This window comes from Procambarus clarkii, chromosome 82, assembly GCF_040958095.1.
Source record: "Procambarus clarkii isolate CNS0578487 chromosome 82, FALCON_Pclarkii_2.0, whole genome shotgun sequence".
Lineage (NCBI taxonomy): Eukaryota > Metazoa > Arthropoda > Malacostraca > Decapoda > Cambaridae > Procambarus > Procambarus clarkii.
The window spans coordinates 11458144-11484297 of record NC_091231.1 but is presented as its reverse complement, the minus strand read 5'-3'; the positions used below and the strand labels follow the sequence as shown (position 1 = coordinate 11484297).

Genomic DNA, 26154 nt, shown 5'->3' with positions numbered 1-26154 from the left:
AGGATGTTGGGGGATGGTAGGGTGGTAGTGTTTGAGGCAACAGGTGGTGGTCCTGGGACCCAGGTGATGGCGGCGGCGGCGGGGCAGGGAGTAGGCTGCCCAGAGGTGCTGGCTTGGCCCAGCACCACCACGTTATAGAAAGTTGCAGAAGGTTGAGTAGACCCTCCTTCCCCCCCCCTCCCCCCACCCCCTAAGCATCTCTTGCCTCCACCTCTCATTCTTCTCGCATCTCCTCTTCCCCATTTTCTAAATTTGTTCGTGTCTCGTCTTCAATTCCGTGGTTATTTTGGTCACCAGTTGGTGGGGTCGTACATATGTACGGGGGTCACTCGCCTCGTCTACCTACCTCTATTCACTCTGATCTTCACCTGTCGCAATAGAACTACGTATCGCTGTTTGTTATCGTTTTAGATATAGCTACTCTGAACAAAGTTGCAAGTAGCACGGGCTACGGTGAGACCGTAGTGGACTTACCTGGCACGTGAGCGGGGCCAGGTCAAGATGCAGAGCTACCCGCTCTGCATAGTTTTGTTATTCTTTTTATATTGTCGACGTCCGCGTCCTTGCCGGAGGGGCTGGCGTGTCCGCGCGAGATGCCGCCCTGGCTGGAGACTCCACCCCTCACCGCCCTCCCTACCTCCCTACTGACGGGCCAGTCCTGCTTCTGGTTGATACCTGGTTGATGGTGTTCTGGGAGTTCTTCTACTCCCCAAGCCCGGCCCGAGGCCAGGCTTGACTTGTGAGAGTTTGGTCCACTAGGCTGGTGCTTGGAGCGGCCCGCAGGCCTACATACCCACCACAGCCCGGTTGGTCCGGCACTCCTTGGAGGAATAAATCTAGTTTCCTCTTGAAGATGTCCACGGTTGTTCCGGCAATATTTCTTATGCTTGCTGGGAGGGTGTCTCACCCGTCGCACCTCACTCATCTTCTCACCCGTCGCGCGCCGTCTCCACCCTCTCCCTGCCTTTTATGTTAATCTTTCATGATCTTCCGTCGCACCTCTTGGTCCCAGAATTCTCTGTTCTTTCGCCGGCTTTGTTCCGGTAGACTTGAGCAGTTGAGTGAAACCATCGTTTGTTCTTTGTCCTCCGTGGACAAGGTTAGAGATTTGTTGGACTACATGTAGTGTAGCGAGTTATTAAGCAGTCGATTACAGGTGGATTACATGGCTTTTACATTGGAAAATTAGTTCTTATCACCCAATTAAATTTTATAAAATATCAATACAATTTCTTTGTTCTTTTCTCCTATCACCCCCTTCCTTTTTTTGTTAGTTAGGTAAAGGTTACAAGTTATACATCGATGAATACAATGAAAGGTTAAAGGTTGTGGATCTCTTGAAGCTCCTCTGCTTCTGGACAGGAACTGAGGTATCACCAGGCATAACCAGGTATCAACCAGGCTCATTTGGGCACTCGGTTTCCACCTGTGTGTGGGGGGGGGGGGGGTTATCAGCGAGAGTGGATGTACACGTGTAGTCTCACCACCACCAGATGCTTGCCCCTCTTCCAGGGGTATATTCTGATGCCATCTGGGTGAAGTGTGTCATCATCCAAGTTTTGGGCCGGTTAGGATGCGAGGTTCTCGCTCTGCTGGGCACTAAGCTGAGGCAAGGCTGCTGTTGATATAATTTACTTCGTTGTCCTTGGAGTTTCTGTGGAGCAGCCCATGCAATCCATATTGGCAATCTACCACCCTGTTCGAATACACTCGTATTCAGTGTGAAATTATTATATTTATATTTATTTTCGCGAGTCCTTTTGTCACTTTTGTAAATTAGGCGCTTTAAGGATGTTCGTCTGTTTGGAAACGGGTTCGATTGATTGATTGATGAAGATTAAGCCACCCAAGAAGTGGCATGGGCATGAATAGCCCGTAAGTGGTAAACATTTTGTTCAGTAAATCTATACAGTGTGCTGAGGTCGCATTTAATCGCCAGGCTGCTATCGCGGGGGAGGATATTGCTTGACAGTATTTATGAGGGTGTCACTGATTTATGGGACAAATTACCTGGTAACGTAGACGAGAGGTGCATAGCTTATATCAAGCGTTTGGGGAGCCGGTCGGCCGAGCGGACAGCACGCTGGACTTGTGGTCCTGGGTTCGATCCCAGGCGCCGGCGAGAAACAATGGGCAGAGTTTCTTTCACCCTATGCCCCTGTTACCTAGCAGTAAAATAGGTACATGGGTGTTAGTCAGCTGTCACGGGCTGATTCCTGGGGGTGGAGGCCTGGTCGAGGACCGGGCCGCGGGGACACTAAAAAGCCTCGAAATCATCTCGAGATAACCAAGATAACCTCAAGAAGATCAAGCGTTGGTTAGACATGTATGTAAAAGACCTCGTAAGGCCCAATAGGCTTTCTGGAGTTATCTCGGTTCTCACTTTCTTACGGTCTAGCGTTACAGACCATAACATTCCGACCAAACTCTGACAGGTCAAGCCTGGCCTCAGGCCGGGCTTGGGAGTAGAAGAACTACCAGAACCCCATCAAGCAGGTCGTGAGGCTTGCCAAGATACATATAAGAAAGAGAACGGGAGGTGAAGAGTACTAAATGTTTATTGTGTCCTTGGGTTATACCGTTCTCGACCGCCCACAAGAAAGTGTAAACAAGTTTTTTGGGGAATTTTGTCCTCCCGCCAAATCTTTATTGGTTACATTGCCGAGTTTCTTGACCTCATAATTCCATCAACATAATTACAATAGTCTGCACAGTCTATCATTATTATACATGACAAGGATTGTTATTTTCCAGTGTATGATAACAATAAGTATATTTTTCTTGAAGAAAGCGTTTACTTCATTGGAAGGCGTACACTTGGCGAGGGTAAACTTGGGAGATACTGTACAAGAATGTGGTTGGGTGAGATGCTCTTCTGGTGTTGTGCTCTCGACCAAGATCAGGGCCCCAGGCGAGGCGTTGGATTCCACATTATGAGCCAGAAAGTATGTTGTACTTTAAATTATGACCCTCACAATGTGGCGGGAGACATTAAATTGAGTTTGCATGTGATGCGAGTTCTACAATAAGCGGAAAGGATTATGTGTAATATGATTATATCATATTTGGGTCCAGGGTACGCATACAAGCCTGGAGCCAGATTCACGAAAGCACTTACGCAAGCACTTACGAATGTGTACATCTTTCCTCAATCTTTGACGGGTTTGTTTACATTTATAAAACAGTTTACAAGTATGAAAACTTCCCAATCAACTGTTGTTATTGTTATAAACAGCCTCCTGGTGCTTCGGAGCTCATTAAATGTTTAATAATTGGAAACAAAGCCACCAAAGATTGAGAAAAGATGTACAGGTTCGTAAGTGCTTGCGTAAGTGCTTTCGTGAATCTGGCTCCAGGCTTGTATGCGTACCCTGGACCCAAATATGATATGATAGACCCCTGGCCTCAAGCCGGGTCTGAGGAGTTAAACTCTAGGAACCAATTGAATATGTACCTGGATGGAGTTGTGGGAAGTTGTTGTTCTACCCTAAGCCCTCCCCGGGACCAGGCTTGAATCCATCAGCTTAGTCCATCAGGCTGTTGCTTGGAGGGGCCCGCAGGCCCACATATCCACTATAGCCCGGTTGGTCCGGCACTTTCTGCAGAAAGAAAGTGTCCATTTTTTTTTTCTTGAAGACTTCCAATTGTAATTCTGGCAATATTTCTTATGCTCGCAGGGAGGGTATTGAACAATGGCAGACCTCTGATATTCCGTGTGTTCTCTGACTGCACCTACGGCACTTCTATTCTTCATTATCTCTCTTCTGAATTTCCTTTGTTTCAAAGCTGTTATTCCGAGGGCGGGCCCCAGGATGGGCTTGAAATAAAAGAACCCACTCCCGGAATGACCTATTAGGGGGGGGGGCATTCGCTGGGGAAATCATCTCTAGCCTTTAAATTCCTAGTACCGCATTTTCCGCCATATAGGACGCACGTAATTAACAAGGATCTCTTTTTTTCTTCCATGGGGGGAGCCGGTCGGCCGAGCGGACAGCACGCTGGACTTGTGATCCTATGGTCCCGGGTTCGACCCCGGGCGCCGGGGAGAAACAATGGGCAGAGTTTCTTTCACTCTATGCCCCTGTTACCTAGCAGTAAAATAGGTACCTGGATGTTAGTCAGCTGTCACGGGCTGCTTCCTGGGGGTGGAGGCCTGGTCGAGGACCGGGCCGCGGAGACACTAAAGCCCCGAAATCATCTCAAGATAACCTCAAGAAGATGGAGGGGGGGGGTTGTGTTTTATCATGCATATATTGTAGGTGATTTTTTAAAGTGGGTTTGTAAGTGAAAACATAAGGTTTAATACATGTAAATACAGTGTATTATTTGGTTGGCGGTGGACCAGAAATGTGTTCTATGCCCCGGCAAATACAGTATGTATTATGTGCAAAAGCATACATAAAACATGACCCTGACAAGCACACAGCTATCTTGGAGTATTCAGACGACTTTACGGAAGGCGAAAGTTCCAGAAATACTCAAGCGACCACAAATGTCCAAGCTACAAGGAAAACTGTTCCACAGCTGTAATCTACGTGAAGGCTAAAGTAAATCATCAATACCAGATCAGAGAGATACAAACAGTGAAATTTATTCAAGAAATTTAAGAAAAAAATGAAAATAATATCACTACAGATACGAAAAAATCAAATAAAAAACAATGTACAGGAGTTGAGGGGTTACCCTGGTTGTGACACATGGTTTGTTATCTTTTTGTGCGTACAAAGTTGACCTTATTGCTCTGGTGATATCATAAGCCAGATAGACCCTAGCAACGGGTGGGGGTGCTGGGGCGGGGAGGGTGCTATATGAGAACACGCTCCTTATCATTATACACTAAATCACCTCACTGTCAAGTTTGTGTGTGTGCGCACTTCTCCGTGCACTATTTTTTTTCCTTGCTGCCTCCTGGTTAACACTACTTAGATGATGATTTGCAAGAGAAATCTTATCCACGGGAAATAGGGATTATCAGCACTATTTTTGTTGTGCAAAGGATACCTGATCAACCAGGCTGTGACTCATACGTCAGGCTGCGAGCAGCCGCGTCCAACAGCCTGGTTGATCAGTCCAGCAACCAGGAGGCCTGGTCGACGACCGGGCCGCGGGGACGCTAAGCCCCGGAAGCACCTCAAGGTAACCTCAAGGTAAGGTTGTTACAGGCGAGCACAGTAGATGACTTGTGACTAGTGTTAGCGGGGTGAGAGCTTTCCATTGCCATAGTTCATAGTAAGCGTTAACCTACTGGTGGTTCCCAGGAACACTACCCGCTGATCGTGACACAAGCGCATAAATCAGCAGCCACAACTCCGCACACCAGGGAAGGATGTTTCAGATTTAGCTACTCAGGACGAAGTGGCCATGTAGCACGGGCTATGGTGAGCCCGAAGGGAAGGAGCAAGGCATTGGCTAAGAACTATACCAGTCGCAATGACGCCTCACAAAATATTTCGAGAGTGATCCAGAGTTGAGTCTGGCTCCAGGCTGAGCTCGGGTAGTAGAACAACTCTGGAAACCCTATCCAGGTATGCTCCAGGAGTCGGATCAGGAGTTGTATGGAGGGCAATGACCGCCACAATCCAGGTCAACATGGACTTACAGTTGGAAGATCATACCTTTCGCAGCTACTCGACCACTGACGAAATCACCTATGCATTAGAAGAAACACAGTTGTTGTTGTTGTTGTTAAAGATTCAGCTACTGGGAACTAAAAGTTCCAAGTAGCACGGGCTATGGTGAGCCCGTGATGGACTTACCTGGCACAGGAACGGGGCTGAAACTTGAGAAACACAGAATGCAGACGTGTCATACACGAGCTTTGCAAAGGCATTTGATAAATGTGACCATCACTACAAGGTAGCAGGGAGTGATAGCACACAGAATGGGGTCAGTAGAACAGGTAAAGTAGGGCGACGGATATTCAATTTTCTGTTAACCCGAACGCTAAGAGTAACAGTTAACTAAGTTGTCCAAGATTCGGTTAAAAAGCTCTGTACCTCAGGACACAGTCCTTGTACTACTGCTTTTCCATATTCTCATATCAGCTAGACAAAAATAAAAGTAGTCATTTTTTTTTTTTTTTTGCTGATGACAAAAATTAACATGAAAATTACTGTGGAAGACATTGAAAAACTACAAGCTGATATTGATAATGTTTCCGATTGGTCAATATAAAATGACATGTTCAACTGATAAATTCCAGGTACTTGGGTATAGTACAAATTAAGACCTTAAACACAATACAGAGTACAAAACAATCAAATCTGCCCATAGTAGGAAAGCAACATGTAAAGGATCTACGAATAATGTCTAACGACCTAACATTTATGGAGCATAGCGAAGCTAATATTGTGTCAGCCAGAAAAATTATAGGATGGATTAGAACCTTCATATCACGGTATCCCATCACAATGGTTGTACTATTCAAATCACTTGTTCTGTCCCGTTTTGAGTACTGCTCGATACTAGCTTCCCTCTTCAGAGCAGAAGAGATTGCTGAAATAGAGGGAATACAGAGAACATACGTGATAAATCGTCTCAAAGCTCTGCAGATGCTTTGTAGAGCTTCTCAAAGCTCATCTCCCTAGAAAGGAGACAAGCAAGATATTAATATATACATAGAGATTACTGGAGGTTATCTTGAGATGATTTCGGGGCTTTTTAGTGTCCCCGCGGCCAGGTCCCACATTTACACAGTAAAATAACACACTGGAGTGAACGATATGGAAGGAAGTGCAAAGTAGAGCCAGTGAAGAGTAGAGGTGCCACAAGCACAGAGAACATTACGGTCTACGGTTGTTCAATATCCTCCCAGGAAGTGTAAGAAATACCGGAACAAAAGTGGAAGTCCAAAGAAAAAACTGGACACTTCTTATAAGAACATGTTAAAAGATCGCGCAGCTAAATCTGTAGCACAGTGGTCTACGTCCTAAGCTCACAACCGAGGGACTCTGGTTCAATAAGGTGGCGGGACAGAAACGGTTGGGCACGTTTCCTTTCAACTAAGTGGGGGCGTTAATTGTTGAGGGTTGCATCCTGGGGAAGGTTTAGTTAGCCTACGGGGACCTCGGTAAGCGTAAGTGAAGGCTTCCTGTCCCCGTCAGCGGGAATTATTCTTTTAGAGATCGTACAGACTTCGGCTTCACCCTACCCCCCAATATGGTTTGGGAGGGTGATTTGGGTTAATGAGTGGGGGGGGGGGGGTTGCTGGGTCGGTGAGAGGCCTAACGGGTGATTGCCGCGAGTTGTCGCTCGTCTCTGGTCTTATTTGTCAGGTTGTGTTGTGTGAGAGTAGAGAGGAGTGTCCACTGAAGTTGGTCCCGTCCGTGTGACTCACAGGTCGTCGCATACCAGACGGCCTCTCCCTGTCTCCCTCTCTCACTTTTCTCACTGCCTCCCTCTCTCACTCCTCTCCCTGCCTCCCTCTCTCTCCCTGCCTCCCTCTCTCTCCCTGCCTCCCTCTCTCTCCCTGCCGGCTTATAAACATGCTAAGTAAATGCTTTAACGTGTATACATACTGGTGCTGAGCCGGTGTTGGTGTTACCTTGAGGTGTTTAGTATAAGCTATACTGAACCCATGCGGGGTGACTTGTGCAGTTGTATTATACATTGTTGAGGGGCTATTAGGCTGGTAAATACACACATACACACACTCTTGTATCATGTGTGTATGAGGGTTGTGGGGTGTGACTATCAGGTGTGGCCTTGGTGTGTTATCTGGCTACAGTGTCCGCCAGCAGCCACCGCCGCCCAATGGATGGCTGAGAGAGAGAGAGGGGTGCATGATAAGCTAATTATGTGTAACTAGCTCGTTACCAATGTCAATTGCTTAGCTTAGAAACTGCTGTGGTCCAGTTCTTGAATCCATTCTTGACGTATACTCTACGTATACTTATACTCTATACTTGGTCGTATATTTTCAGCTGTGCAACTTGCTTAATTAAATGAATTTGGGGGGTTCAGTTCCTGAGCTTAAGTATCTCTGCAACCTTTTTCACTATACTGCGCAAAGGATGGACATGGGATGCACTCTTACTCACAGGATACCTGGTTGATGGGGTTCTGGGAGTTCTTCTACTCCCCAAGCCCGGCCCGAGGCCAGGCTCGACTTGTGAGAGTTTGGTCCACCAGGCTGTTGCTTGGAGCGGCCCGCAGGCCCACATACCCACCACAGCCCGGTTGGTCCGGCACTCCTTGGAGGAATAAATCTAGTTTCCCCTTGAAAATGTCCACGGTTGTTCCGGCAATATTTCTTGTGCTTGCTGGGAGGACGTTGAACAACCGCGGACCTCTGATGTTTATACAGTGTTCTCTGATTGTGCCTATGGCACCTCTGCTCTTCACTGGTTCTATTCTACATTTTCTTCCATGTCGTTCACTCCAGTACGTTGTTATTTTACTGTGTAGATTTGGTACTTGGCCCTCCAGTATCTTCCAGGTGTATATTATTTGATATCTCTCTCGTCTTCTTTCTAGAGAGTACATTTGGAGGGCTTTGAGACGATCCCAATAATTTAGGTGCTTTATTGCGTCTATGCGTGCCGTATATGTTTTCTGTATTCCCTCTATTTCAGCAATCTCTCCTGTCGGTAGGATGGGCATGGGATGCACTCTTACTCACAGGATGGGCACGGGATGCACTCTTACTCACAGGATGGGCACGGGATGCACTCTTACTCACAGGATGGGCATGGGATGCACTCTTACTCACAGGATGGGCATGGGATGCACTCTTACTCACAGGATGGGCATGGGATGCACTCTTACTCACAGGATGGGCACGGGATGCACTCTTACTCACAGGATTGGTGGTATGGGGGTACACGAGTGATACACAATCATGGTGGTCAGTGTGTCAATCCTCCCTACCCTGTCTTCCCGGGGGGCCCCTTGGAGGGGAGTCACCTAGGGCCTTGCCCACAGTGATCATGCGAGTGGGGGTTCCACTCTCGTATGTCCCCAACACCTGTTAGCCTCCTCCTATACCCCCCACCATCTCTATAAGCATCGTTTGGACATGAAATGGCTTAATAATTGGGCGTAGCTATATATTGTCCAGAGTTTCAATTATCGACTTCCATTCCTGGGGTTTAATGTGTTGGTTATCATAATTACAACTATTGGTGAACATTAATGTGTTAATGGCGCCTTGTTGACGAATGTGTGTGTTCTAACCTTTTTGGTTTTCTCTCGGCAGGTGAGAATGTGGGGGTGTAGTGGAGGTGTTTACGGGTCGCCGCAGGTAAGGCTTACTGCTCAACACTGAGGCCAGCAAGGTTGTCTACCTGGTCTTGAAGAAAGCACCTGTCGGTAGTGTAGATGGTCGGTATGCTGCGGTAGTCCCTGAGAAATGACGCCCATATGAGCCTTGAGGGGGTGTGTGTGTCTTTTAATATCTGCTTTCTCGTGAGTTTGGGTAGATGTAAATACGTGCCTCCGGTAAAGGTTCTAGTAGTTTTATTAATGGAAAACTATCTTATCATAACTATATCTTTATCATAATCAAACTATCAAACTATCTTATCATAACTATATCATAACTAAATCTTTATCTAAAACTATATCTTTTTCATAGCTTCTACTGTGCTGCCTGAAACTTGCCGTAATTGTGCTGATGTACAGAATGGTGCACAACGGAATTACAAGAACGTCAAATATATATGAAAACAGCATTGAAGCTATATGATGGGATCGATCCTTCGTCTCTGAACTCCTTACTGATGGTGACTACGAGGATGTTAACTTGTGCTTACCGTGTGACGATTGCAAAGTGCAAAGCTCAACATCCCGATGGCCCGGTCTCTTGACATGGTCTCCTAGTTGATGGATCTGGTCAAACAGGCTGGCTGTTGGACACGGCTGCTCGCAGCCTGAGGTATGAATAACAGCCTGGTTAGGGGTCTTTATCGAGTTCTCGTTCGAACACCGCGAGAGACTGGCCAATTTTGTCCCTTAAGTGTAGTGGGTGTGTGTTGGACCTGCCTTTTGATGTTGATAGTTCTCTCTCGGCGTACCTATAGTATCTCTTGATTTTTAACCGGGGTATGCGTCTCATCCTGCCGTGCCTCCTGGCCTCGTGTGATGTTATTTCAGTGTGTAGATTTGGAACCAGGGGCTAGATTCACGAATGCAGTTACGCAAGCACTTACGAACCTGTACATCTTTTCTCAATCTCTGGCGGCTTTGTTTCCAATTATTAAACAGATAATGAGCTCCGAAGCACCAGGAGGCTGTTTATAACAATAACAGTTGAATGGGAACGTTTCATGCTTGTAAACTGTTTAATAAATGTAACCAAAGCCGTCAAAGATTGAGGAAAGATGTACACGTTCGTAAGTGATTGCCTAAGTTCTTTCGTGAATCTGGCCCCAGGTCTTCTAATACTATTCAAGTATAAATTATTACGCATCTCTCGCCTGCGCTGTCGAAAATACGGATTTAAACATTTTAATAGGTCCTAATAATTTATTATTTCATAAGAGTTGATGTATAATAAGTAATACTTTAAAGTTGTTCATCTTATATTTTGTACTCAGACGCGGCTGGAACTCCAAGAGCCAGATTCATGAAAGGATTTACGCAAGCACTTACGAACCTGTACATCTTTTTTTAATCTTTGGCGGCGTTGTTTCCAATTATTAAACAGTTAATGAGCTCCGAAGCACCAGGAGGCTGTTTATAACAATAATAACGGTTGATTGGCAAGTTTACATGCTTGTAAACTGTTTAATAAATGTAACCAAAGCCGTCAAAGATTGAGGAAAGATGTACACATTGGTAAGTATTTGCGTAAGTGCTTTCGTGAATCTGGCCCCAAGTGTTTAATTGTGAACATTAACACCTAAGTCAAACCAGTGTGGCACTTGAGTCGGTAACACGCCTCTACCCCGCTGTAAACTTGGGATGCGCCCAGGGTCATCTGTTAGCGAGTTGGGTGTGAGAGCGCTGACTTTATTACCCGTCGTGCGCCAGTGTTGATAAGTAAAGCTGGGCTTCTACAGCTACGTTTTAATTGCCTATCTCCCTGGTATTTAAAACTCGCACGGTGACGTTTATTAATGAATGTAAAAACAGATTAACCTGTGTAAAATGCCCTTACTTGCGCAGTAGTTTAAAATGTTTTGTGGTAATCAAATTAAACGAGGTTTACTAGAAACCTCCCCCCCTTCAAACATTCTTGAGGTTACCTTGAGGTGTTTTCGGGGCTTAGCGTCCCCGCGGCCCGGTTGTCGACCAGGCCGCCTCGTTGCCGGACTGGTCAACCAGGCTGTTAGACGCGACAGCTCGCAATCTGACGTATGAATCACAGCCTGGTTGATCTGGTATCCTTTGGAGGTGTTGATCTAGTTCTCTTGAACACTGCGAGGTACGGTAGAACACCACCAGTTGACTTTCCCTTGAGTATATAGAGGTATATGTGAAGTCCTCGCCTAATACCACGTATTTCTTACGGAGTCGACCAAACATCAGAGGTCCGCGGTTGTTCAACACCCTCCCAGCGAGCATAAGAAATATTGCCGGAACAACCGTGAACATTTTCAAGAGGAAACTAGATTTATTCCTCCAAGGAGTGCCGGACCAACCGGGCTGTGGTGGGTATGTGGGCCTGCGGGCCACTCCAAGCAACAGCCTGGTGGACCAAACTCTCACAAGTCATGCCTGGCCTCGGGCCGGGCTTGGGGAGTAGAACAACTCCCAGAACCCCATCAACCAGGTAATCTGGTAAAAATACGACACGATAATAAACATTGGAACTGTAATACTGAATTTGTATATGCATCGGCCTCTATTGCTTGGGTTGCTCGAGTTCTCTAAACTTTCTTGTTTAGGCAGAACTGTTGCTTTTTTTACGTAGTGGAAAATCATGAACGGTTAGAGGGAGCGCGATAAACTTTCCATCTTTACCCTCGTGATTATTGCTACGTTGTAATGGTTCCGGGAATCGATATGTCACCGTAGCCCGGTCTCTTACAGAGGCCTAATAATTTACGATCAACAGTTGAAAAACAGGCCGTTCACGCCATCCCTTCTTAATGCCCCGCCCGTTCCTTCAATTTGCCATGCCTTATAAAATGCTACTGTCTTAACTAGAAACATACGAACACAAAGTTGGAATCCAGTCTGTCGAGGCCGATGTGTAGAAAACGTAAATATTACGGTATTTTAATGTTGACTTAACAAGTCACATTTTTAAGAGATTGATTCTGTTAAACACGTGATGTAATAGGTCAGAGAACAGGTTGACCTGTATAATTTATAAAGAACAATTCCAATTCTCGCTTATTTTTTTCTGTATTAATGTGTTTAAAATCACGCTAGGGAGGTTATCTTGAGATGATTTCGGGGCTTTGTATCCCCGCGGCCCGGTCCTCGACCAGGCCTCCACCCCCAGGAAGCAGCCCGTGACAGCTGACTAACACCCAGGTATCTATTTTACTGCTAGGTAACAGGGGCATAGGGTGAAAGAAACTCTGACCATTGTTTCTCGCCGGCGCCTGGGATCGAACCTGGGACCACAGGATCACAAGTCCAGCGTGCTGTCCGCTCGGCCGACCGGCTCAGAGGAAGAGAGGAAACATTATCTAAGACGTCTCTTGTTGGCACCATTCCTGCCCTCCGTCTTATCTCTGCTCCCTTGTCCTCGAATCCTGTCCATGCTAGTGCTAGAATAGTGCTACTAGCACTATTTTAGAACACTGTTTTGGAATTAGCCAAAACATTATATAATAGTGCTAATATAGTGCTAATTTCTTCCATGTGCTAACATGTGCTTCCATGTGTCCATGTATCCATGTAGTATAATAAAACTTGACTTGGCGCTTTCTGCTAACTACCTTATCTCTTGTTGGCACTCGATTAATCTCTCTCCGTAAGGCAAGAGTTTTATCTGACACGCAACCACTCTGCCACCCACGCGAAGTGACACACCGTTCCACCACCGTGTTGGCAGGGGCTGGTACTCCAGTGTGCAAATTGAGGGGTGCGGAGGTAACGAGTGAAGTTATCACCCGAGCTCTCTGTCTCGAGGGCGGCTTCGTCTCTGGCTTTTTCTGAAAGCAGAGCTCTTAACTTGTTAATACACGGTGTGGGGGCGAAGCGGGCGTGGGTGGTGTTTTGCCACTGTTGGGTACAGGCTCCCGCATTATGCTACCATTCTCCTGATCAACCAGGCTGTGACTCGTACGTCAGGCTGCGAGCAGCCGCGTCCAACAACCTGGTTGATCAGTCCAGCAACCAGGAGGCCTGGTCGACGACAGGGCCGCGGGGACGCTAAGCCCCGGAAGCACCTCAAGGTAACCTCCTTTTTTAGATAATAACGTCCTCTCCCCGACGATTGAAAATGAATGTCACGAATTCTCACTTTTATTCAAGTATTTGGGTCGGGTTGTTTTCCCAGTCACAGGTTATCGTGATGGGTAGTGTAAGGTGTGATGCTCGTCCCACCTTGTGTGTTTACCTCATGCTGGTTCCGAGGATCAATGTACCCGCGGCCCTGTTTTTCTGACCAGGCCTCCAGGTTGGTTTATGTTTTACATAAACCAACCTGGAGGTTGGTTGGTTTTTTTGTGTTTTAGTACTATCAACATTAATACCTACATATTAAGTCTTGTTTAAAGTCTTGTTGAACACTGGGTAAATTGCTGCACTAGATAATTAGCAGATAATATTGACTGCCTCGCGCACACCTGAACTACTTTTTTTTATCTTTATTTAATAAAATACAATATAAATCATATATACATAAGTTTTACAAGGCAATACTACATTATATATACAGTAGTATAATCCTCAGTAAACAAGTTTCATCATCACAGAACATGAACTTTCAAACCCCTAAATGTTATATTTATTTTTCTTTAAATGATTTACAATATTGGAGATTATATTTACATTAATTTATTACTGACGCCGCCAGAGTTGTCAGTGTTTAACTATATTGTCCCAGACACGAGGCAGTATAAACAGTATTGAAACATAGAACACAAAAAGAGCGATTGACTCTTTTTAAAGTTGGTCCTTAGATCATTCCCAGAGTGGGACGTCAGGATGTGTAAGACACACTGGTGCCATTGCCGCGTACCAGAAAACTCTCAACTGATTGATTGATTGATAAAGATTAAGCCACCCAAGAGGTGGCACGGGCATGAATAGCCCGTAAAACTCTCAACGTCAACCCAAGACTTTTAAATGCCTTCAATCAATCTTGAAGATTCTTGGTGAGGTGCAACCCATCCCTGGCCAGCTGGTATTGCATAGGTCGGATGAGCTGCTAGCACCAACAACCTGGTTGGTAATGCCGTCAGCCAGCTTGAGAGAACGGGCACTGAGGGCACTCACTGGCTGTGTTGTATACCGTTAGGGTATCAAGATGGGTACGTGGGTAGGAAAGCAACACGAGACAAATTGAAAAATGAAAAAGTAATGTGCCGTGTGGGAGGGGGGAGGGAGGGGTGTTAATCAGTATGCGGGTGTATTGGTGGTGGAGCCCCAGATACAGGGCGTCAGGGGGCCCCCCTAGATACCGGGTGTCAGGGGGGGGCCCCCAGATACTAGACATCAAGGGCCCCCCAGATACTAGACGTCAAAGGGCCCCCCAGATACTCCTCTTGTCACTGGACAGATCACCACATTAGGAAGCAGCGTATTCATTCCTTTCACCGTATAAGGTACGAGGTGGCGGACCCTCCTCCGGCCAGGACGTGACCATGTAAGGCACGCTGGAGGTGGACCTCGAGGAGGGATGGGCACTGGTGGGGGGGCGCATCGTAGCCGACACCCTACTCGACCCCCACCCCCTCTCCCAGCACACTCCCACCCCACCCCCACCCCACGCACTATACCCCCACCCTCTTCATGTGCTTGTTCTCAAGAGCGGCCATTGGCACTGCCTGACGTCACACGAGTGGGACAGAGGCACCAGTGCCGTGTTTCGTGAGAGATACTGGCACTGTTATTTTTGGTATGGGAGACTGGCTGTGATTGTATCTCTTGAGGGCAGTGCTGTAACAGTGATGTCACAAGGTGGGGGTTACGTTCAGTGGTTGGTTGTCTGGTCTACCTATCTGTCAGGAAATGTAGATGTTTATCTCTCAGAATGTTGGGTAATATGTTTATTGTTTGTAATGTGTGTCTATGTATGTATTAACACGATGTACTGAACGGGGTGAGAATAGCTTGAGCTACCTCATCCCTTTGTGTGTATTTTACCTCAATAAACTTGTTTCAATTTCAATCTCTGCCTACGGTGATTGAGGGACAGTCTAGGCCCTCGCTTCTGGGCTATTCGCTATTTGGTGCGAATTGCTTGTGTACGTATGTGTGAACCAACTTTGTCCATAAATATATATAAATGTGTACGTGTATGCGTGCACGTACGGGTGGGGGTGGGGGGTGGGGTATCAGTGTTAATTATCGTACAGTAATGGCAGTTCTTGCAACACGCACGCACACGCTGGCATGTTCTCATGTACACAACAGTGGTCTACATGGTGAAACGCGTTCACGATATCCAGTGTGGAGTAACGTGAGGTCACTCGCTCCCTCTAAGCTGACATTACGGGGCCTCCACACTGGGGGGGGCGGGGGGGGACACAAAGCGTCTCTGTGCCCCCCTCTGGCTTGTGTTACCTGCACTAATTTGGACGCATAACAAGGTAAACAAATGCGCTGCTTGGACCATTGGCTTGTCTCTCTCTCCGCAGATGGTTAAGATTATATGTATATATTTGTCGGTTCTTATTTTTTTTAAGAGCTCGTATGCTGAGGCGGCATGTTGTTCACCATACCTGTAGTATGTTTAGAGGGTGGTTATATTTCCAGAGGGACCTGGCTGTAAGGCATGGACCCAGTGCGGCGATATGGGGTTAGTTGGCCTAAAGCACACACATTAAACCCCCCCCCCCCCAATCTTCCATTGTTGAAGAGTCCTATTACCCTGGTGCCTCCCAGACAATTGACTATTTTTAACACATTTAAAATTAAAAGTTGAATGTAGGTGAGGTAATGGTGTGGAAAATAGATAAATGTATATAAAATGGAACATGGAATATAAAAATTCCATGTAACTCTTTGAGATGATTTCAAAGCTTAGCGTCTCCGCGGCCTAGTCCTCGACCAGGCCTCCCAGGCTTCAACAGGCTGCTAAAAGCAACAGCCTGTTGAACCAAGTTATTGCAAGTCAAACACGACCCCTGGTGGGGCTTCAGTATGAAAATTCCCAAACCCACTGATGGTATACTCCAAGGGGGCACCACTGTACCTAGTGTCTCCTGGATAATTGGGGCAGGTTCTTCATTTCTTTTTGCTCTGGCTTACATTATAGTTTACTAGTTGCACAACTCTCATTGTATGCGAATTGTGATTGATATCCCGTTCATCTCCCTTGCCTATTATTGTCCCTTTGCTTCCCCTTCCCCCATTACCTACTTACCCGTATGCTGTGTCCGCCCCCCCCCCCCCCATCTTGCCACTTTCTGTGAAATCAAGGCAGCCAACATCTTGGGTTATAAAAATACCAGAAACGGTCCTCAACCGAGAAGGATTAGCTTCGTATGCAGATGCAGAGGAGGTCGACATTACTGTTCTATGGCTACTCCAGACGATACATAGATATGTATACAACATACAAAATCCTGATGGCAGACAGTTCGGGGTATAATTCTTTTTACAGTGCAGGCGATGAGTCACAATAACGTGGCTAAGGTATGATGACCAGACCACACACTAGAATGTGAAGGGACGACGACGTTTCGGTCCGTCCTGGACCATTCTCAAGTCGATCTTTTTACAGTGGTTATCCTCAAGCTGTGGGGGGAGGAGTTATGATGCAGAGAGTAGTGTACAACAAGCAGGACGGACGTGCTTAAGACTAATTGTTGATGTTCATGGTGATAACAGGTGTTAAATAGGGGGTCGGAGTGATGTACAGCCTCACAAAATTATTCCAAGAGTGATGCTGTATGATTATTGTGGGAACCGACCTGTGAGATTTATATTTGTTTAATTTATATGAATTTATATTTACGTTAATTTATATACTTCGATAGCAATTTGTATAATGATAAGTGGACTGTATTTCTGCAATAATCTCAATCTCACAAATCGATCCTCTACACATTAGGGGGGGGGGGTTATTAAATTAATATATATGCAGCCAATCAAACTACAGTAACTACATACATTGAAGAGGTTCCTTATCTTATAGTACAGCAGGTTAGTCCACCAGGTATAACTAGGGTGTAGACACCAAATTATCCTCTTTGAGGTAGCTTCCATCACCCAGTAACTGGTGCACAAAATCTTGCTCCTCGTCTTGACCTGTCAAAAGTGCGCTAGCTGTGAAGCCAGAATCCTATATATGACAAGTATATAAGAGAAAACAGTACATGGAACATGAAGACCTGGCTTAATTACCTTTAGTTTGAGGCTTCCATGTGATCTAACCGGGTCACCCTATATCCTGACATTAATGGCCATAAATGAATGATAAACGGGTTTCGGATAGACACTTAACTTGATTGTAGACATCGTGTTGGAGATGGTACCTTTGGTTTCCATAACACTACGTCCAAGTAAATTAACAGGAGCCGAATTTGCTCCCGTGTGAGCCTCTGGTCTCAATATAAACAATGGCTGTTTAACACTCCATCCTATTGACGTTACTGGCCGACATTGTCCAGAATGATAGGAGCTAAATTTGCTCCACACGTCTCGGAGGTGACACAACAATGGCTCCCTCCTTCCTCACCCTGACGCCTGGCCTACTTTGTCCAGATTTCAGAAAGTGATAGAAGGGTCACATTTACTCTACTTTAATATTGATAATTAAGTTAATTTATATAAGATGTTTTTATGATGGTAAAGTCCAAAGACTAATGTATTTAAGAATAATTCCCAGCAGAATAGCTGGTGAATTATAATGGTATGTGGTGATGATATCCCGTTTTCTTTAGACGGTAATTCCACTACAAGTTACGTTTTCTATGGGTAACTTGTTGGTAATACAGCTATTATCTGTATGATTATTAAATGGTGTCGGATTTTCCGACATAATTCCCCAGGGGGCTGCTCACGGGTCGAAGTCCTATTTAGAACAGACGAACACCGATACTCCTCCTTCGAATTATTAGATTAATTTGATGTTAGTAGTTAGTAAGCACACATTTGTGCGTCTGTTCGTACAGGACGGATGTCCCGTACTAGAGTTGCAGGGGTTAGAAGTCTAATGCGATTTCATTTCCCTGTCAACTCTTGAAAGGCTAATATTCAAGCCTTATTACATATTATTTAACCCAGAAGACTGGATGTGATCAAGTACTACAGTCAAGTATGATTCAGGGACTGCAGTGAGATCAGTGACATTAGATATAACTTGAAGTTTCTTCAGGTAACTGGTCACTGATATATAAACACTGAGGCCCATGGAATACATCTTGATTAAATAATAAATGTATCAAATCAGTCATCAGATTTATTGGGGTTTAATTTAATTAATTGATTCAGAGGATTGAATAGCTCATCATTAAAGTAAAGTATGGTTCTGAGACTGCAGTGGGTTCAGTGACATTGGTCGCAGTGACTTGTAGCTGTTTTAGGCTACTGTTCACTGATTTGCCACTGAGGCCTCATGAACTCATCTCCAGCTTTAAATGATGATACTAACATCAACCTCTGTTGGTATAGTCAGCTGTAATCTCCTTAGTATAATGCTACTGGAGAAATATAATCAGCTGACAAATTTAGGTTTCTACTGGTATTGTTTATCTGCAGGCATAGGTCTCCTCAGGCTTGATACTGGGCCTGAGAGTAATTTACCTCCTGCAGAGTTTAACATGGTTATGCCCTGATATTTAGTAGGGCTACCAATGAATTGATGGTAGTAGTCTGTCCCCACAAGGACAGCCATTTGGCATTTGATTTGCTCAAATTTACCTGCAGCTGCTTGATAATAGCTTTCCAGGTCAGCATAATCAACTTGAGATTGTTGTGACAAATCTTCACATTTCTTGATCTGTCTTGTTAAGTGGCCTTTAAGACCTGCAAGGGTTCTTTTCATTCTCCCTGCATTATCCATACTGGCTAGTTGGTGAAGCCTTGTGGGGCTTGTATTTGGGCTGCTCATAATACTGAACAAGCACTGATGGTAGCCTAGGGTTAAATTCTGCACTCACTAGGCAATAATCCTACCTCTACTAGAGGTTAGCACTTAAAATTAATACACATTATATATATACAATCATACACACTAATGATTTGAGTGATAAACCAGTGTCACTGGAAGTACCTTTAGGTTAGCTCTTCTATATCACCCTAGGATGGAATAGACACTAATTAATCACTCAAAGGTGTAATGATCATAAGTAAATTATTATATATACAACTCAACTCGAGTTGATAATAATTACACCCAAAATAGGGTCTGCACCATTCATTAATGGTGCTAAGTTGTTGAATATAGTACAACTGACTATGGTAATAATGGGACTAGGATGAACGATAATAGTTCAACTAGTCAATGGTTAATATCCTACCCTGTTGTGGGTTGGCAATTAGTAAATATTATACTGTGATCACTAGTGCAATTTATATTAAATAATTCTCTATTTTGGAGAAATAATATACACAATTATTGATAATAGCCTCTTAATTAGCCTCTATGAAACTTCTAATATTATCTAGAAGTATTAAATATTATTAGTGACCTCGCGAAATAAAGTCCACAAAATTCGTAGATAATCTCTCGCGAAATGTAACACCACGAAATCCGTGAACAATCTCGCGAAGACACAGTCACTAATTTGGCTGGATTCTATATTAGCGCTGTCATTTCACGAAATAACACGCCACCAAATATCTGTGGGTGTGCATGAAACCGCTGACGAAGCTGAACTGGGCTGAGGGAGGCTCCTGAGCTCCCTCGAGGCTACGCTGCCGTCTTGACTGCTGGCTTTGTTTAAATAACACTGCACTAGTATATTTAATGAATCCACTGGTTAACTGGTTCATCCGGTACTAAGATGACCAAATGTGGGTTCATAGGACCGAATATTCCGGTTCCGAAGGTCCAAATAATCCGGTTCCGAAGGTCCAAATAATGTGGGAACCGACCTGTGAGATTTATATTTGTTTAATTTATATGAATTTATATTTACGTTAATTTATATACTTCGATAGCAATTTGTATAATGATAAGTGGACTGTATTTCTGCAATAATCTCAATCTCACAAATCGATCCTCTACACATTAGGGGGGGGGTTATTAAATTAATATATATGCAGCCAATCAAACTACAGTAACTACATACATTGAAGAGGTTCCTTATCTTATAGTACAGCAGGTTAGTCCACCAGGTATAACTAGGGTGTAGACACCAAATTATCCTCTTTGAGGTAGCTTCCATCACCCAGTAACTGGTGCACAAAATCTTGCTCCTCGTCTTGACCTGTCAAAAGTGCGCTAGCTGTGAAGCCAGAATCCTATATATGACAAGTATATAAGAGAAAACAGTACATGGAACATGAAGACCTGGCTTAATTACCTTTAGTTTGAGGCTTCCATGTGATCTAACCGGGTCACCCTATATCCTGACATTAATGGCCATAAATGAATGATAAACGGGTTTCGGATAGACACTTAACTTGATTGTAGACATCGTGTTGGAGATGGTACCTTTGGTTTCCATAACACTACGTCCAAGTAAATTAACAGGAGCCGAATTTGCTCCCGTGTGAGCCTCTGGTCTCAATATAAACAATGGCTGTTTAACACTCCATCCTATTGACGTTACTGGCCGACATTGTCCAGAATGATAGGAGCTAAATTTGCTCCACACGTCTCGGAGGTGACACAACAATGGCTCCCTCCTTCCTCACCCTGACGCCTGGCCTACTTTGTCCAGATTTCAGAAAGTGATAGAAGGGTCACATTTACTCTACTTTAATATTGATAATTAAGTTAATTTATATAAGATGTTTTTATGATGGTAAAGTCCAAAGACTAATGTATTTAAGAATAATTCCCAGCAGAATAGCTGGTGAATTATAATGGTATGTGGTGATGATATCCCGTTTTCTTTAGACGGTAATTCCACTACAAGTTACGTTTTCTATGGGTAACTTGTTGGTAATACAGCTATTATCTGTATGATTATTAAATGGTGTCGGATTTTCCGACAATTATAACATAGCGATTACTGGTGTCGTAACTATTGAGTATTTCATTAACACGTGCAGGTAGAAGGGCGATTTACTGGAACTTGTGATGATGCTGTACGTGTCTGTCTCTAGCATCCCCGACGCGTGGGGAGAAAGTGGCTTAGTCGGGCCACAATATAGGAATATAGGATAGTTAAATTAAATTTTGCCCCGAGGGGCAAGTTTATTGGGCAGCGCCACTCATCTTGTGAGTGGACACACCGCCATAGCAGCATATACAACACTCCCCAATAGGAAGAAAACCCGCTGGGTTAAATATAAAAAAACAAAAATATTGAATATGCGACAGCCACTTCACAGGCCCTTTCCCCCTTGAAAAGCATATAAACATTTCCTGTGCCAGAAAGTTTATTAACAGAACGAGACACTTTCACAGCAAATATATATGAAACTAGTACTCCGGACATATTATAGACGGTAAATATAAACATGTCAACAGGCCTGGATTTAAGACGTGCCGAAAGAAATCAGCGAGATGACAGCACAAGATGCTACAACAGAGCGACCTACACAGAGGTGCACAGTGGTCTTCTGTTGTCTGTCTCCCATGTACGTACATGCACTCCCCACCCCACCCCACCCCGCTCTCCCCCTGCAATATCGCTGTTAGCAGTCAGCTTCTGACAAACGGTGACGGTATTCATGGATCAAATATGGTCCGATTACCAGGAGAGTATAGGTGGGAGTTGCAGGGTCTGTGTGTTATTGTAGTGTAAGGTTACCTGTGTGTCAGACACGTCTCATTAACTTCAACGAGATGTGGCCGAATTGGGAGATAATTACGAATAGCTATGCAGTAATGAGCTCTTTTTATTGGCTGATGTGATGCCTAACACAGAATGTGCAAAATAGCCCCGGTTGAAAAGCGGAGATGCAGTAGCTATGCTGAGACAATTCTATCAACATCAAAGGCCCAAGACTCTTAAACACACTCCAGCTTCACGTAGGGGGCGTAACTGGCCTGCCTTTCACGGTGTTAGAGAGAACTCGATAAACACTTCCAAAAGATGCTTGATGAACCGGGCGATCAGCCGCAGCCAACAGTAGTCAAGTTGACTAGACCACCAACCAAGGAGGCCTGGTCAGAGACCGGGCCGCGGGGACGTTGAGCCTCTGAATCACCACAAGGTAATGTAAGGTAACTATGGCAAACCCACGAGGAAGATACGTTGCATGAAAACATAATCACCCTGCCCAACCCCGGTTGTTTTTATTATTATTATTATTATAAATTTTCACAATTTTCTTTCAATACATCATCAATTTTCACAATACTCGGCTGTGGGGCTACTAAATGAGTGCGTTTTCTACAACAGACTTCCAAGCATTTTATATCAAGGAACCAAGCGAATTAAACGATATTTTATCTGAAACATTTTGGACACCCAAATAGATTTTTTGTTCTAGCAAGAGGAAAAGAAGGAAAGTAATGTGCTAGATCCCCACCTCCCCTTCCCCCAGCCTAGGACCACCCTAGGTCCTAGGTTATATTCCCCAACTAGCAGCTACTACCTAATTTAGATAGTTTAATTAGCAGGTTTATTTGTAATACAAATTAGGGACTGTATAAAGCTTGCACGACCTCTGACGTATAAAAAACTAATACTTAATGAGGCAAGTCCTTACGCAGTAGCGAGGCCGGTCTCTCTACACTGTACAGGGAGATATCTGAGGAGCATACCTGGAGAGGGTTTCAAGAGTTCTGATATTCTCCGCGACTTGAGAGCTTGGTCTAACAGGCTGTTGCTTGAAGGGTGCCCGCAGGCCCTCATATCCACCACAGCCTGGTTGGTCCGGCACTTCGTGAACCTGTCAAAGTTCCTCTTTCATCCACCTTCGTTCCGGCAATATTTTTAAATCTTCAACCCATCGTCCTGTTTAGATATTACCTATTGTGGCAGTCGTCAATAGTCACGAATTCACGAAGGTTAGTTTAGTTTGTCTTTGAAATACACGTAAAAAAATAGTTTTCAGATTTGTCCAACTTAATAGTGCTGATTTCTACTTTTTAATTTCATTGTACGTTGGTTAATATACTACCTTACCTTACCTTAAGGTGCTTCCGGGGCTTAGCGTCCCCGCGGCCTGGTCGTCGACCAGGCCTCCTGGTTGCTGGGCTGGTCAACCAGGCTGTTGGACGCGGCTGCTCGCAGCCTGACGTACGAGTCACAGCCTGGTTGATCAGGTATCCTTTAGAGGTGTTTATCCAGTTCTGTCTTGAACACTGTGAGGGATCGGCCAGTTATGTCCCTTATGTGTAGTGGAAGCGTGTTGAACAGTCTCGGGCCTCTGATGTTGATAGGTTGATCTGATGTTGATACTATGGTCCTCATGGTTACTATAAGTAATACCAAAACAGGAGGATGTGCTGAATGCTTACTGGTAGGGTGTTGAACAGCCGTGGACCCCCCATGTTAAGGCAGTGTTCTCTGATTGTGCCACCTCTACTCCAAATTGGTATTGATAGTGTTATTTTGTTTCATATATACTTTTTGAGTTTGACAGGTACTGGCAGTAGTTACTCTGTTTGGAATGTTTCTTGAATTTATCCGTTAGCGCGTGTACTGTCATCTTTATATCGTGTTCAGTATGAGTGCGGTATACCAGTGTGTTGATGGGAAGTTCGCACGTGAAACTAGATCGTAATGATTAAGGGTGTGGGCGGGGCTCTTGGTGGATATTGGCGTTCATTAGTGAGGGTTTAAGACACTCATAAGCAACAGGGCGATACAAGGCTCCTCACACATCAGGTCTTGTCCGCCACCCCCCATCCTTCCCGGCTTGCTTGTTCTACAAACACGGGCCAACCCGGGCTGTAGCGGGTATGTGGGCCTGCGGGCCAAGTTACAACTTTTAGACCCAAGTTATAACAAGTAGGACCACTCTTAGACCGCACTCCATGTATAGTCCAGGTATAATAGCTGGGTAAACCTTATGCTGTCCACTCTCCACCTCGGGGGGAGGAGTGTGGTGGCGGTGGCTTCAGGTGATGCCGGCAGTCAACAGACAACTGTCTCCTTGCTGGCATGCGAGTGGTAAGAACATTTTATGAACCAGGACATTCCTAGGACCCCCTCCCCCCTTGAACTCTACATTCTCCCTCTTCCTCCCCCCTCACACCTCCCTGTTCCCCCCCCCTCACCCCTCCCTCTTCCCCCCCCCTCACCCCTCCCTCTTCCCCCCCCCTCACCCCTCCCTCTTCCCCCCCCCCTCACCCCTCCCTCTTCCCCCTCACCCCTCCCTCTTCCCCCTCACCCCTCCCTCTTCCCCCTCACCCCTCCCTCTTCCCCCTCACCCTCACCCCTCTAAAAGGCAGATAACAAATTGATTTTGAGTGAGTTACTTCTTCTGGGGGGAAAGTTTTGAATTTGTCAGTTTTGTATTTTTATCGACTACCGTTAGACATGTGCTATCACTTTTTTTTCTCTCTATTCAAACCCAAACCGTTTAAAAGCATACGTGTATTCATATTTTAATTAAATATGTAATTGATTTTTTTTTTCTTCATCCACAATTGATTGATTGATATGAAGTAAACGTTCTAAAAGTGACCATAACCAGACTGGGTAGTGCTAGTGTGTGTGTATACAGTCAACAAGTTGCGTAAACCGCGGTATAGTACTGCAAATATATTGTCTACTACCTCGGGACATGTTGAGGCTTGTGGAGCCTACGAAAGCTCCTTACTCCCCCCCCCCCTCCCTCCCTGCCCAGGTGTATGTAACATCTCATTTTCTGATTTCTGATAAAGCAGCGAGGCTTGCCTATATTAGTGACTGGTTTGTGTTTCTGGTTGGACAAAACTGTTTAACAGTTGATGTCTTTGTACGACCAGCCGCAGTAGTTACAGGTACAGTGATGGGTGTGAGACAGTTATGATACAACAATTGCGAGTAAATGTCTTATTTTAATGCTCCTTGCAGAGAAATAACTTAAATAACTTGCTCTGTGTTAGTTATTAGCATGGCCTCATGTGGATTCATTTTCAATTGCGTGAAAGGTCTATTGGGCTCGTATAGGCCAGTATGACTTCTACAGTTTGCTTAATTCAACCTAATGAGGTGCCGTTAAACGCTGGCACCTCTTCATCAATAACAAATCTAACATAGACACTTTTGGCAATTATAGTATCGGGATCGCTGTTTTAGTCTTTTCACTGATGAGAGTCTGACTTTTAATGGGATTTAGAGTGGAAGTTTGATTGCAACGATTCCTTTTGTGTTGCAGACCGAGAGGACCAGAGCATCCTGTGCACAGGAGAGTCAGGCGCCGGCAAGACGGAGAACACCAAGAAGGTGATTCAGTACCTGGCCTACGTCGCCGCCTCCAAGGCCAAGGGAGGAGCATCTGTAAGTCCTTTCGCCATTCTCTCTCTCTCTCCTTCATCTGACCTTCCCACTTCGCCGGTCTATCACCACTTTTTCCTCATTTCAGTTTTTTGTTTAAATTATTATTTATAATTATTATTTATTATTATTATTATTATTATTATTATTATTATTATTATTATTATTTTATTATTATATTGAATGATGTATTTTTTCTGTTAGTGTTGTATGATTTGAAAGTGTGAACATTTTATTTTTTTTTATTAAGGTTTGTTTTCCGGCATTTATTTTATTCGTTAAATGTCGTTTTGTCTTTTGAACGAGTCTTGTACGATTTTCTTTTTTTTGGTATGGTGTGTACGTGTTGTGGCATGTTTGTTTACACGTGTGTGTGTGTGTGTGTGTGTGTGTGTGTGTGTGTGTGTGTGTGTGTGTGTGTGTGTGTGTGTGTGTGTGTGTGTGTGTGTGTGTGGGGCAAAGCTTGTGGCCTCGCATGATGACGGTCATGTTAGCACGAGTTAGAACACGAGGCCACGAGTCAAGCATTTACACAACCCCTTACGAAACCTGTACATCTTTCCTCAATTATGGCGGCTTTGTTTACATTTATTAA

The 26154-nt window shown here is 44.8% G+C and overlaps 1 protein-coding gene across 13 annotated transcripts in view; it reads left to right on the top strand.

The window, feature by feature from the left end:
• Positions 1-26154, top strand: part of zip (myosin heavy chain 10) — a 183012-nt gene that overhangs the window by 105522 nt on the left and 51336 nt on the right. For 12 of the 13 annotated variants that reach the window (XM_069316106.1, XM_045751937.2, XM_069316109.1 and 9 more), the window contains exon 3: positions 25441-25562. In XM_069316106.1, the coding sequence (XP_069172207.1) occupies positions 25441-25562 (122 nt within the window). Of the gene's footprint in view, positions 1-9201; positions 9875-25440; positions 25563-26154 lie in introns of those variants that run through there. The other variant, XM_069316111.1, reaches the window with a different exon arrangement.